General features: G+C 36.6%; 1 protein-coding gene across 1 annotated transcript; it reads right to left on the bottom strand.

Annotated features, from left to right (window-relative positions):
* Window positions 1-48: 48 nt before the first annotated feature.
* LOC109175670 (PH-interacting protein) lies at window positions 49-11818 on the bottom strand. Its single transcript, XM_019324989.1, has 25 exons — window positions 11418-11818; window positions 11171-11315; window positions 9739-10100; window positions 9246-9400; window positions 8851-9090; window positions 7975-8084; window positions 7819-7896; window positions 7624-7730; window positions 7106-7200; window positions 6922-7019; window positions 6713-6816; window positions 6557-6634; window positions 6391-6469; window positions 6095-6263; window positions 5578-5648; window positions 5354-5434; window positions 5049-5119; window positions 4781-4877; window positions 4638-4697; window positions 4013-4067; window positions 3528-3922; window positions 1560-3449; window positions 886-1461; window positions 738-796; window positions 49-572 (listed from the first exon to the last, which is right to left on the bottom strand). Exons 3-25 carry the CDS (start codon window positions 10083-10085, stop codon window positions 377-379), a joined length of 5211 nt encoding a protein of 1736 aa, XP_019180534.1. The 5' UTR covers window positions 10086-10100; window positions 11171-11315; window positions 11418-11818; the 3' UTR covers window positions 49-376.
* Between the last annotated feature and the right edge of the window lie 2028 nt (window positions 11819-13846).

The following is a 13846-nucleotide window of genomic DNA, read 5'->3' as shown; positions in this document are numbered from 1 at the left end:
TGCCTCGTTGTATTGAAGCACAAATGATGAAGCAAACAGAATAGAAGCTAAGGAATAAACTTTGAATTAATTAATGACAAATTTCAATCTCATACACTATACAAATGAATTGCTGGACAATTTTTCCAGCACCATGATACTACTTTCCGCTAAGCCTTTCTTTGTCATATGTATCCCCAGTATCCCCTCTGATCAAAATCTACTACTTCTCTGAAAGGTTGGTTAAGGCTTAAAGCTGGCTGCGCTAAAAACCTAGTAAAAGAAAGATCTTATTTTCTTTCCCTACCTTTTCCTGTAAAGTTTTATGGACATCTTTGCTTTGCTTAAATCAATGCAGTATAAGCTTTCTACAAAATTGTATCAAGGTAGGCGGCGGCTACAAAGATGAAAGGGTTTTAGTAAGGAAGCTTGACAATTGTTTGATTTTTTTTGAAAGTTCAGCGCTTCTTCCAAAGTAAGATTCAGCATTCAACAGCATCACGTCTATGTCGTGCTTCACTGCATCCAACCGTCTATAGTAGTTGTTCTTCAGTCTAGCATGGATGATTTCAAGAGACAAGGGCACAGGGAACCTATAAATTGAAAAGGAAATTTCCCAAGTGAATCAGGACTACCGTGTTTGACTAAATATGAACATAATCTATAAATACATGCATTGCTTATAAACACAATGATGTCTTGTCTTATGAATATAAGAAGAAACAGTTGAATGAAGTAACGTGATTAGAAGAACACACCTGTTTATGAATTGTGACCTCTGTGAAACTTGTCTCATTTTTTCTACCCCATAATTATCCTGACATATAAAATTTAAAAGATTGTGAGGATACATTTTCAATGAAACATATGCTGCTGCCTGCAATGAACATAGCAAATAGTGTATACCTGAGCTTTGTTTCCAGATTGCTCCAGCTTGTCCATGGCATTCAGCAGCCTGGCTCTGATATTCTCATCAATCTGAGGGTGATTCCATTGAGTATTAGAGTCAAATAGTTCCCAAGGACTATGTCGATGTTGTTCTGATGGATCACCCTTCTTGTATCTCACAATGTACCTTTCCCAAGGACTATCTGGATATTCCGGAGATTTAGCTTGCACACCAATAATTCGACCTTCCCACCAATCCCCATCTTCTTCACCCTCGTTTTTCCACCAGACACGGCATTTATCCCTGGTAGTCCAGTTCCTCTCCATAGCCACATCATATTTAGTTCTCTCAACAAGGAAATCAGGAAAACCGGTTACTTCGGGCAGTGTCAACTGAAATGTTTTACCTGACACTGCAGATGAAGGATCTATAAATTTAAGTGTCATTTTAGAGCAACTCTCTCCTGAACCTGGACGGGAAGTATACTCAAGTGCTTCAACCCTGCAAAATTCAACTGCACTTATATTCCCCCTGACTGTTTCCCAAGGGCGTCTATCCCTTAAGTCACATTCACTTATGTACTCCTCATGGCCCTGAAGAAAAAAATGGTCATGCCGTAAGGACAGTTAAGTAGGAACAGAACAGTAAAGAGTTCACAAAAACACAGCAAAAATGAAAAGGAAGTAGCTACCTGTCTCAAATACACAACTTCATCCCTTTGCTGAGGGATATACCGGTGCTCTTCCCTTGCTACTAACATCAACCATGAACTTTTTGCTGATTGATTTGACTTCCTTCTATCTGGAGGACTAGGCTCACGGATGTAAAAACTGCTTCTCCTTATTCTAGTAGATCTCACTCCAACAGCAACTTTCGAATTAGATCGTGATTCATCATTGGGGCTTTCATCACCTCCTCTATTACCTGAAGCCCTTTCCAAACTAGTTGATGGGGGTACTGTGTGATCACGGGGCTTCCTAAATCTGAGATTGCTGCCTGAGAGATTTATATCACCACTTGTTGACCTCAGCCTGATAGATCTTGTTCTACGGACCGCTTCACCTATGTTACCATTTCCTTCAGCAGGAGTAAGGCTCTGACTGTTTGATGTACTGGTTTCCATGCTTCCACCACCAAGACATTCTACGTTACTTCTACCCCTGCCAAATCTTGATCTTCTATAGACAGCACTGAACATCCTATCCTCTGACTGCAACTGCTTTGAGTCCTGAACAGAAGATCCAGTAGCTCCACCAGCACTGTCTTGCTCCACCTGCTTTTCATCGAGCCCATTATCCACACTTGGTCTCTCAAAGTTGTCATTACATGGTAGGTTGGAACTTAAAATCTTCGGAGTCTCTTGAGATGCATCATCTGCAGCACAGCAGGGATTGAGCCTAGAAATCTCCAATGCAGATTTCTCATCTGTCTTACTACAACTATCAAGGTCAGCAGAGAGAAGCTTTGATCTTATCCGCAGCCTTGTCGGGATACCTGTAACTCTATCTTTGAGGGGAGGGTGATCACCGGTCCCATTAGCACAAGGAACAGAAGGCACATCTGGATTATCAGCAATTTTATGAGAGCATGTTGGCAATTCTTCGGAATTCTTGCACTCATCTACATACTTTTCAGCAGTTTCTGCACCCTCTGAATTTCCAAGCATACCAGTGTGAGGAGAAGGCTCACTGGAATGAATCATTCCATTATCCTCATGATTTTGGAATCCAGAACTAGGATAAATTCTTTCACACTCGTTTTCCATTGTGGAATGCTCATCAATGACATTTTCTGTCTGAACATGTCCACTGACGTTTAAGTTCACTCCAGCATGTGAGCCTGATTGTGGCAGATCTCCTATCCTCGAATGTTTAGATGTACGAGATCTAACTCCTCCCCATCTCATGTTCCCACCTTTGCATCCATCAAGGAGATAGAAATGTTGTGACCGTAGTTGTCTCGTCTCATTTCTTTCTGTTCCATCATTATCTGTAAGCCCAGGCAAGTTACCCTGAGACTTGTATTCAGGCGCACCATCAGCCTCGTGAAAAGCTGTTGATGATGGACCAGCTTGAGCAGACTCGCTTTCATACTCCAATTTAGCACTTTGGGGTGGTGCAGCTCTATTTGAATCACGATTTGGCAACTTGAGAACCAATCTTTTCCTGTTTCCATAATTCAAATGAGATTTAGGATCTTGGAGAAGCATACCCATATCCTCAGACTGATCCAGACATACTTCTTTCCCCTTTGAGTGCCCATGATGTTCATCATGCAAGGATACATCTGATTCCTCACTTTCAGTGTATGAGTCCTGAACCGTAGATTTACTTTCTGATGAATCACCTTCAGAGCAATCTTCATCTTCTCCATCTGCAGATGCTCCTGTAATTCGGGAAAACAAGTGAAGAGCATTGCGTGCAGCAGCTCTCCTTGGTCTAGAAGATTTTGAAGACTTCTTCTTTGAAGTTTTCCGACCATTTCTTGATTTCCTACCATGGTTGTTTCTAAGTGAACTGCCCTCATACTCATCCATGTTCTTCCTCTTCACACGCCTTCCAAAAGATGACATGATCTCAACCTGAATTGAGGAAACTGAATTAATTTCCACACCTGGGTAAAAAGTATACCACAATAAAATAAAAAGAAATGAACTTACTTCCCCTTTCTGTTTTTTCCGTTTTGATCTACGACGGCTATCTCGCTGAGTGTCTTCATCACTGTCTCCCTCACTGCTTGCTGGATCACCTGGAGCATTGGAACTAAGACTTCCTTGCTCCCCTCCAGAAGTATCTTCAGTAACATGATACTCCGAATCTGTATCCTCACTTAGATTCTCAATTGCAGGTTCCCAGTCCATTGCATCAATAATCCCAGGGAGGGGTTCAATCAACATCTCTAAGTCTGCAATGGGAAGCATTGGGTAATCTTGGTCCAGGGTGACATCAGGACCAACTGCAAATCTGATAGATGATGGGCGCCACTCTATACCCAAAGCTCCTAACCGCCTCTTTTGGTACATGCTCTGATAAGGCTCAGGATATGGAATCATGACTGTCATTATTTGACTAGTGAGTATACTATTTCGAAGAGAGAAGAAAACAGACAATATTAACATTCAAAAAATAGCAGAATGAAAAGAACCTGAATCACAGAGGAGATCTTGCATGTTCCTCCGGTATGGAGCAAGTTGAGTTTCCTAAACCAGTAAAAAATTGCAAATTCATTTTTTTTTACCAAGAAAACACACACATATCATACAACAAATACAAAACCAGACTACCAGAGCCTGGACTCTTTTTCTATCTTTTTATTCAAATGTTAATTGCAAAAGCATTTTCTCATTTCACTTTGTTACATAATGGCTTTTGATTTACAAATTTACAACTCCATAATATGAAATAGTATATAGGCTGAGTATTGTAACAATTTTTAATTATTTTAGGTCACAAATATTACTTGGTTATTTGTCTATAATTTTTTAGACAACTTACAGAATTTGAGAGCAAATTCTAAATATACAATTTAGTGAATTTACTCATTCTGGTTAGTTATTTGCTATTATATTTTCATTTGTTGACACTTTTTGAGGTATAAAAATTAGTTTATCGCCCAGTCTTCCTATCCAACAAAGAAAAAAGAATAATTTATTACAATAATCCAATATGATAGAAACTTTAAGTGAGTATATTGACTTTGTGTAATTGAGATACATTTACAGCTCATTATGCAAAGGGATGAGCAGAGAATAATGGAAACAGAAACCTACCTGATCAAGGACATTACCATTTGTATCTTGAACAAGAGGGCGATAGTCTCCAAGGAAGAACTGTGAAGACATTGTTTTAGGCATTCATTAATCAAACCAATAACTGAGTCTACAGTTAAAGAATTTATGGAACTCAAATAAACCTGGTCATATTTAGCATCTTTCTGGGATTCTCCTTCTCCCGTGTTTAAAATATATAATTGACCAACATCATCAGAAAGTATAATCGATGTTCCATCTCTGGAAGAAAAGACAAGATTTTGACATCAAAACCAATGGTGTACATGTAACTGATTACTTATGTTCCACTTTCTAACTGTCTCTGAAATTGAAAATGAAATGAGATGAATAATGTCCCCACCCCTCTCATCCAATTTCCAAGAATGCTAATATGTTAAAGTATCAACTTACGGGGAAAACTTTCCATCAACCAGCTTGAATCTCCCAATTTCATAGGTTCGAATAGGTGCACCTTCCCAGATCTGCAATTTTTTGAGGATTTGGTTGAAAAGGGAAGAGGCAAAAAATGTTAATCAAGATGTATGGAAATAGAATTTCAATTGATAAATGTGAGAATATTAATAAATGTCAGCCCCTGGTTGGCTGGTTCTGTAACAATATGATCACACATCCTAGTTATGTCAGGGATTCAAGCCCTGAAACAATTTACCCATAAAAATGATAAATAGAACTAGAAATCAAGAGAGTAAACTCACATCCCATACAATTGTTTTCCCATCATATCCAGCACTCATTGCTATTCGAGGATTAAAAGGATGAACATCCAGGACATAGGTCTGCAACAATCAAAAAGTGACATGATCAGACAGTGGCATGCAAGAAAAGTATTAGTTGGCAATGAATGTAATCTGAAAATATTATGATTTTAGGTTGTGCAAACATCCCACAACAAATTGTGTGCAAACTGTACAAAACTCACAGATGCAGTATGACCGGTCAAAGAGTGCACTAAACTTCCATCAACCGCATTCCAGACACATATTCTGCAATCTACAAAGTAAAAGAAAGTCATTGTAAGTGAAGCTATGAGAGTAGCTAAAACATGACAAGCATATGAAAACAGCATAAAGCTTATCTATTTACAAATCAGATGAAAGGGAAGGGCATGTAAGAATATCATGTGGAACCAACAGCCAAAAACAAGCTTTTTGGATAATGACAAACTACTGATCATATTGGTTAAGAAACATGTTGGAAAATGAGCTCAGTGGCGCATACGAATCTTATAGAAAGCAATCAAGCAGGACTGCTGAAACAATATTGTCGATAAATTATGTTAGAATATCAGTTAGTCCCACTTAGGATATTTCATAGTAGTATAGTTATAATATTTCTCCTAAATAATCAGAAAACTAAAAGTGCCACAGAATGCATGCAAGCAAAGGTTTGCAAAACCAAAAATATATTTCACAATTAGGAATATGCACGTGATATACCCATTATAGCAGCAAGAACAAAGCGGTTATCCAAGCTCCACACTATCATATTAACCCCACGAGGAGTTGGAAGAATTCTTTGGCGTGGACCTCCTCGAGGAGGTTGAGGCGGCATTGGTGGTGGGGGGACTTTCAGATGATATGCTTTCTGCCAGCGTCCACTCTTTCCCTAAAACATGGAATATATACATTAAAACACACCACAAACTAGATAACCCTAGATCCAATTACAAACAAAATTCTCAATGCCTTTTGAGAAAACTATTGAAAAGATTCCCATGCAAAGGAAAGCTCACATGTGATCGACGTGGTCTGGGTATCCATATAATTGCACTGCCATCACGAGAGCATGTGACAATGTTGTCATGAGTAAACCTAAAAAATTAAAATTAAAAGTTACAGATCCCATGTATCACTCTGTTAATAGTACCAAAGAAAAATCTAGGCCAAAAGCACACGCACCATGAGTTTTTGAATTTTGGAATATTTTCTTCCTTTGAAGAATCAGAGAGAGAATATCTTGATGTCACAGCAGAGCCACTACATCATTACCGCAGAATCAAATATTAACATGAATAGTATGAATGGGAATGTCAGAAAATATCCAAGCTAGCAAACCTGAACTGCACATAATTTACATCGTTCTCATGTCCTGCTAAAACATCTATCTCATAGTTAGGCTTTTCTAAGTCATCTGTATTGGATTTAGAAGCATTCCAGACCTGCAAGTCACTACATCCAGTTAGGACAGAATATGGCCACGTTCACAGAATGCAATGGTGAGAAAGTGAGTAAATATACAATTCAATTCACAAAGGTTGATTTACCCGTGCAATAAAGTCTGAACTGCCAGTAACAAAAAAGGTTCCACTAGCATTGAATGAACAGCAGAAGATCGAGTGACTTTGTACAAGAGTGTTTGGCCCTACAACCAAATAAGCAGATTCTTAAGTAAAATACCTCTACTGAAATCAGTAGTTGTAAATAACTACCTAAAAAGCAACACCATACCAGCAACTGATTCTGGGGGTTTTGGTACATACACTCGTGGACTAAACTGGGAATGCCTAGCATCCCAAATTCGGCATGTTCCATCATCAGATGATCTGTAGTGCCAACAGTAGCATTAGCACATAAAAGATGTGCAGAGCAAGAGCTGAATCAGACATGTAACACATTAAAGACTACACTGTAAATGCCCATTCACTACAACTTAAAAAAAAAAAATAGATGAGTGAAGCAAAAGGAAACAGCAGTATGAAAGAACTAGTGCCAACTTGAGACTTGCAGTTCAAGAAGATTAAGTCTTGAAATCATTCATATAATCAGTAAGTCAGAACTAAAGTCAGTATGACAGTGTCTTAAGGCCAATGCTAGCTAATATTGGAAAGAATTGAAAGATGAAAAATATGGTAGATAAAGGCTATACAAGTACCTTTTTCAATAATTTGAACATGAAGTTTAATATAAAAATCAATTAGCAGTTCAAAGAATAGTGAAGTTGTTTTTTGAAAAGAAAATTAGCTTACGATAAGAGCTGATAAACAGAACCAGGCCGTGGACTAAATGCAATAGCAGTCACAGCTGCAGAATGGCCCCGTAAGACAGAAATTGGCAACCCATCAGGTAAGCGCCACTGCCAAGAGAAAGGAATAATGCTTAGACAGCTATACGTAATATATACATATGCAACATATAAGCTGACTTGAAATTAAGCATATTACAACTCGGATGATATAGTCATTTGAAGCAGAAGCCACCAAAGTGTTGTTGAAGTTGACCGCCAGGTCTGTAATATCACCCTTAAAATAAAAGCATAGCATGTCAACTTGAATAAAAGCAAACATTAAGAGCTAATAAGATTCAGTTACTACTCTTACTTCATGCCCTCGGCAGCTGGCCAAACAATATGCTGTTTCCATTGACCAGATTTTAACAAGGCGATCATCTGAACCAGTGATGACATATCTCCCAGACCGATCAAATATAGCTGAAGTGAAGCAAGTAAATTTATAACCATTCAAATCTATGATTAAAATTCAACATAGAGACATAGAGTAACTCGGCAATACACCTAAGTTTAGTCTATTAATATTAATGTAAAATAAGGAATTAAAAAGGCCTAATCAAAGAGAGCTTGGTAAATTCTAATTTAAAGTCTATTTTGCAATACAATGAATACTCCCTCCTCCATCCCAACGTGTCTGTCCTTGTGGGTATGGCCAATTGGGTGCAGAGATTAAGACTAGAATAATTGTTTATATTTGTTAGATAGTAGGGAAAAAGGCTTGAAACATGGTTGTTTTCAATGTATTACAAGTACTCTGTATAAAAGAGGGGCCCATAGTACCTTTTGTAGGAAAAAAATTCTACTTCTGAAATGAGACAATTTTGTACTAAAAAAGAAAAGGATGTATAAATGAGAGAGAGTGAATATCAAAAAGTATGACCATGTCACTTGCAGGACCAAACTATAACATTGTGCAAGTATCCTCATAAACTAAAGACCCTGTTTCTTTACATTCAGGACAAACAATGTTCACTTAATCTGCCAGAAGGAAAGCTATTAAAGTATTGATCCTTTCGACAAAATCATATTTCAGAAGAAGAATGTGAAGCACTCAAGCACATGACATGATTAGAGACATTACAGATTAGTACCATAAATGAATGAAGTCAAATTTCACTAAATAGATTCCAAGTTTATAAAGGTTCTGGGTTTAATAAATGTAAAAGAATAGTATAAAGTGTCTTACCACAATAAACAGCATTGCGATGCCCTCTGACCTTCTTAATGTTTTCCATTTTCTGCACCATTGTAGATGGTTTTGCAATGGCATAACATGCAGCGCGATTAGATGGTGCGCGGTGATGTCTTGCAAAGCCACCGCCAATTTCTCTCAAACTTAGTCCACGCACTTGATCCGCTTGCATGTGAGGCCAACGTAAGTAACCCGGTGGACGTGTGACATCATCATTCCTCTTATTCTGATCACCTGAGAGGGGGAGAGAGTGGACACCAAAAGAACTGGTATCATTAAAAAGGCCCATTAAACATCTCAAGTTAAAGCAGAAAAGTTTGCAAGCTAACAACTGGTCATGTAAATATGATCATAATAGGCAAAAAAAACATGAAACTAAGATCACATACTACTCAGAAGTGAAAAGGAATCAGTTCCCAAGAGAGTTGGAACAGTAGCAGCATTTATAGTGTTCCCACCAACTGCCTCACGTGAAGGAACTGCTGCACTCAACAACAGTTGCTTCAAAAGCTTCACTAAGTGATCCTTCTCAACATGAGGATACCTGCCCATGCATAAACTACCATCATTCATCAGATGTACTACACAAGAAATATATTTGGAATATAAGAGAAGGATTCAAAGCAATGCGTATTTCCATAAGCCAGAGTAAACAACAATATTTATTTAAATTGGAGGAAAAGATCCATACATTACTACTCAGTCCATCATGAGGACTTGAGACTTTACACCAAGTAGAGCTAGGACTAAAAATGCCAATTAAACCATCCAAGAATTGCTATGTAAAAACTTTCTTTTTCCTTTTATTTTTTGATAAACATTTGAAAGTTATCTAGGCTAAGTTCAAAGCTTATAGACTGGAAAAGTAGTGTAGCAGATTACCTTTCAGCCAGTTTATTATAACTTAGTGGAAATGATATGCCATCATCATTCTCATCCCCACTCTTTATGCCACTCCTCGAATACCATGCGTGATATCTTCGGGGTAAAAGTTGATTTTCCAGAAGTTCATTCCAAAACTGTCCATAAGTTTTGTGGCATGGCCCCATTGATAGGAAATGCATAATTAAAAAGTATACCTCCCCCATGTCAATATCCATATCAGTCTCAGTTGTTTTTATTTGTGGATCCAACAAATGAGCTTTTTCTTTTGCCTTACAGGAGAAACTCAACGATTTCATATTCCCAGCGGGAGAAACACAAGGGGAAATGCACTTCCGAAAATCCATCTTATCTAGTAAGGCCTAGAAAGCAACAATATAAAATCATATTACCACAAAATCATCAGAATTCAAACATTTAAGATGAAAAAAGTAAAGTAATAATCAATGCTTAAGGGGAATAAAAGTGCTGAAAATAATTCTAATCATCATAAAGAAAAAATAGGAGTAAAAAACAATGTCATTGGGCTATTCTGTTATTTGTTGGGAACTCAATTAAGAACATGTTTGGTTGATAGACCTACAATACACAAATCTAGGATTATACAAGGAGATTCTAGACTACAGAGCATTGTTTTCTTGATTAAGTGGAAATGTCTTAAGTAGGATACATTAAGATTAACTTGTATTTGTCAATAAAGAAGCATTGATTCCTTACCTTCTTATGAGAAAAAAGATATTTACCTCCAAGAAAAAATCAGCAAATCAAACAAATTTAATATTCAGCCTCATCATTGAGCAACCAGACTTGAACAGCCAATTTATTTCACTCAACTTGGCTTGTTTAGATCACAAAACTTAAATCATGAATTGGTTTGGAAGAATGACTTGCTTGCATAAGCTACATTTCCAATCAGGGGGTGTTTGGTGGTTGGACCAGAGGAGGGGTATCAAAAGAGATCAACTTCCTCGTTGAACTATGCTTGATCAATAAAGCTTCAATCCAATGACAGTCAAAAAAGACCTAATAAGTTATTCTATTCCATGTTAATATGTAGAGTCTCCTAGGCTATGTTGGGATCAAGGCTTATGATAATCTGTTAACTTCCTACAATCCTACATGTTTCCAATATCTCACTCTTACTAGAACAGTACACAAAATAAAACTAACTTTGCAGCCACTAAATTTTATGTAGGAAAGTTCAGCCACCACCAAAAATATTAAGGCATGAAAGTTAGAAGTAGTTCATATACATAATTCTTCCACAGAAACCCTAATTACTACATTAACATTATTTCAACTAAAATTCACTTAAAATAATATGTTCACCACCAAATGCCAGTAAATCCTAACTCAAGTACTGAATGAATTAAAGGGCAACAACCTGCATAGAGTCACTACACAATGCAGAAATCAGAGTAAGAAATCTTACCGAGAAAACAATGAACAGACAACCAAATAGCTGAGAACTCCAACTTTTTCTATGCAACGGACCGAATTAACCCGAGGGGGAATAGCCGGAAACTCGGAACTCGGCAACACGATTCCTCGACCGACCACACCCCATAACCGTTCCACTGTAGCATTCAAACACAAATCCAACAAATTTTTAAGTCATTCACGAACCCGCACTAAAACCGCCACAGAAAAACACAGATACACAAGCCAATAACTCATACCACGGCTCAATTTAAGATCCAATTACCGGCCGGGGCAACGCAAACACACAAAAACGCATTTTTCATGCGCTCCCAAAATTGGAAAGTGAAATTTGCACCTGGCGGAGGAGGACGGCGCCGCTCAATTGCCTGAGTGGAATTCCCAGCGAAGTGAGAATGGAGATGGAAGGGGAAGAAATACTTGCGCAAAACCGAACGAAAAAAATTCAAAATGAAAATTGGTCGGTAAAAACACAAGGGTTTTAGATATAGTGAGAGGGAGCTCTGAGTATTTTTGCGTACAAAATCTCTGCGAGATATCTTCGGGTTCGCAGAGCAGAGAGAGATGGAGGAGAGTGGAGGAGGTGGAGGTTGAGTTGAAAATCGCGTTTTATATCTTTCTTGACGCCCCACTGTGCAAAGTGCAAAAAAAAATAAATATCCAAAAAAGAGATATATGAGCGAGGAGATATACATATATTCATAGATACTTTCTCAACCAATTATTATTCAAAATGTCCTCTAATAGAGTTTTTTGCACTTTTAGTTCCACGACTATAGTAGCAGAATTGATCTATGACTTTCAAACTTTGCAATTTTAGTCCACGATTATTGTTTTTTGACAACTTTTTCGTCAAAATTTCACCAGAGTAAAATTTATCCATTTTTAAAAAGGCTAAAGTTAACATGTTTAAGAGGCTTGTATTACTGATTGTTTGCTGCCATATTTTGAAATAAAGAATTATTTTTTATCTAGGAAGAATTGTTAAGGGAAATGTCAAATTTAGCCCTCTTAAAAATGAAGAAATTTTACTCCGGTAGAATTTTGACAGAAAAGTGGTCGGAAGGACCATTTTTGCCAAAAAAAACAATAGTCGTGGACTAAAATTGCAAGGTCTGAAAGTCGTGGATCAATTCTGATAGTGCCACTATAGTCGTGGGACCAAAAGTGCAAAAAACTCTCCTCCAATATGATTGTTTTTCTCTTAAATAACTTTGGTGACCTAATATAATTCTAAGACTTTTGTATTTTTGCTTAATTTAGTAATCTTTTTTATTATTCTATCAAATTGGTGTTAAATAAATGAACAATTCAATAATCTCAATATTGACATCTTTTTATTCTCAACATTGCAAAGTGCGAAATCTCTCTTTCTTTTACGAATTACTCTCGGACCTGTGAATCAAATTTTATATTCGCGAGTTTGGAAATAATTCGTAAAATAAATAGAGATTTCGCACTTCGCATGTCTAGGAGTAAAGAGATGTTAATATTGAAATTACTGAATTGTCTATCTAATTAACACCAAATTGATGGAATAATAAACAGATGACTAAATTGAGCAAAAACACAAAAGTCTGGTACTACATTATGTCACCAAAGTCGTATAGGACGAAATTGGAAAAAATCATTATAGTTTACGGTCATTTTGGGTATAACTCCTTTCTCAACCAATTGAATCACAAAGAGGCAATACCCCCACTGAGATTTGAACCTATGCTAAAATCACTTAAGGCTCTGTTTGGCAGAGCTTATTTAGGAGCTTATAGTTTATTTCGAGCTATTAATGAGCTATAAGCTCTGTTTGGTAATGTTCCCAAAATAAGCTCCTAGCTTAAATAAGAGCTTATTTTGGGAATGCTACCTTCGTTTCAAAATAAGCTCCTAGCTTCCTAACTTTTTTTCCATCTTTATCCTTATTATTTTAAAGAAATAACATAATTTACCCTTCTCAATTAAAACCTTTTTCTCTTATCCTTTATCCACAACTTTCACCGCAAATATTATAATAATAATAATAATAATAATAATAATAATAATAATAATAATAATAATAATAATAATAATAATAATAATAATAATAATAATAATATTAATATTAATATTAATAATAATAATAATAATAATAATATTATTATTATTATTATTATTATTATTATTATTATTATTATTATTATTATTATGAGATTTGCAACAATATTGCTACTTCAATCATGATTATGCTAATAGTTTTATTTCAAAATGTTAATTTTTTTTAAAGACAAAATGTTAAATTTTAATATGTAAACAAACTAATTTAAATTTTATGAATATGTCATTTTTAGTCTTTTTACATTTATCAGCTTATCAAAAAGCTAATTTTACCAAACACTTTCAATCATAACAGCTAGCTTAACAGCTCTTCAGTTTTCAGCTCCGAGCTTATAGCTTTTCAGCTTTCAGCTCCTTTTCAGCTTTCAGCTCCTAGCTTATAGCTTTTCAGCTATGTTTGCCAAACAGAGCCTTATTTTGGCTTTTTTACCCCATATTCATGGACTAAAAGAAATTTTAGATGCTCATAAGGGTCCATTTACAGGGGGATATCGGTCTGAAGCTCCGACCATCATCCGTTGAAAGAGGCACACAAAAGATAGGACCTCCCATTTACGAGAGCTATTGGGCTACAAGC

Source organism: Ipomoea nil, unplaced genomic scaffold (assembly GCF_001879475.1).
Source record: "Ipomoea nil cultivar Tokyo-kokei standard unplaced genomic scaffold, Asagao_1.1 scaffold0688, whole genome shotgun sequence".
NCBI classification, from domain to species: Eukaryota; Viridiplantae; Streptophyta; class Magnoliopsida; order Solanales; family Convolvulaceae; genus Ipomoea; species Ipomoea nil.
This window is presented reverse-complemented; position numbering and strand designations above follow the sequence as displayed.

Bases quoted from the DNA above. Each gene is read 5' to 3' on its own strand.
- LOC109175670 (XM_019324989.1), bottom strand. From the start codon at position 10,085: ATGGATTTTCGGAAGTGCATTTCCCCTTGTGTTTCTCCCGCTGGGAAT. The intron at 6,817-6,921 runs GTAAATCAACCT...AGTGACTTGCAG, and splicing joins GTTCAGACTTTATTGCACGG to GTCTGGAATGCTTCTAAATC. The intron at 1,462-1,559 runs GTAGCTACTTCC...TTTTTTCTTCAG, and splicing joins AAGTTGTGTATTTGAGACAG to GGCCATGAGGAGTACATAAG.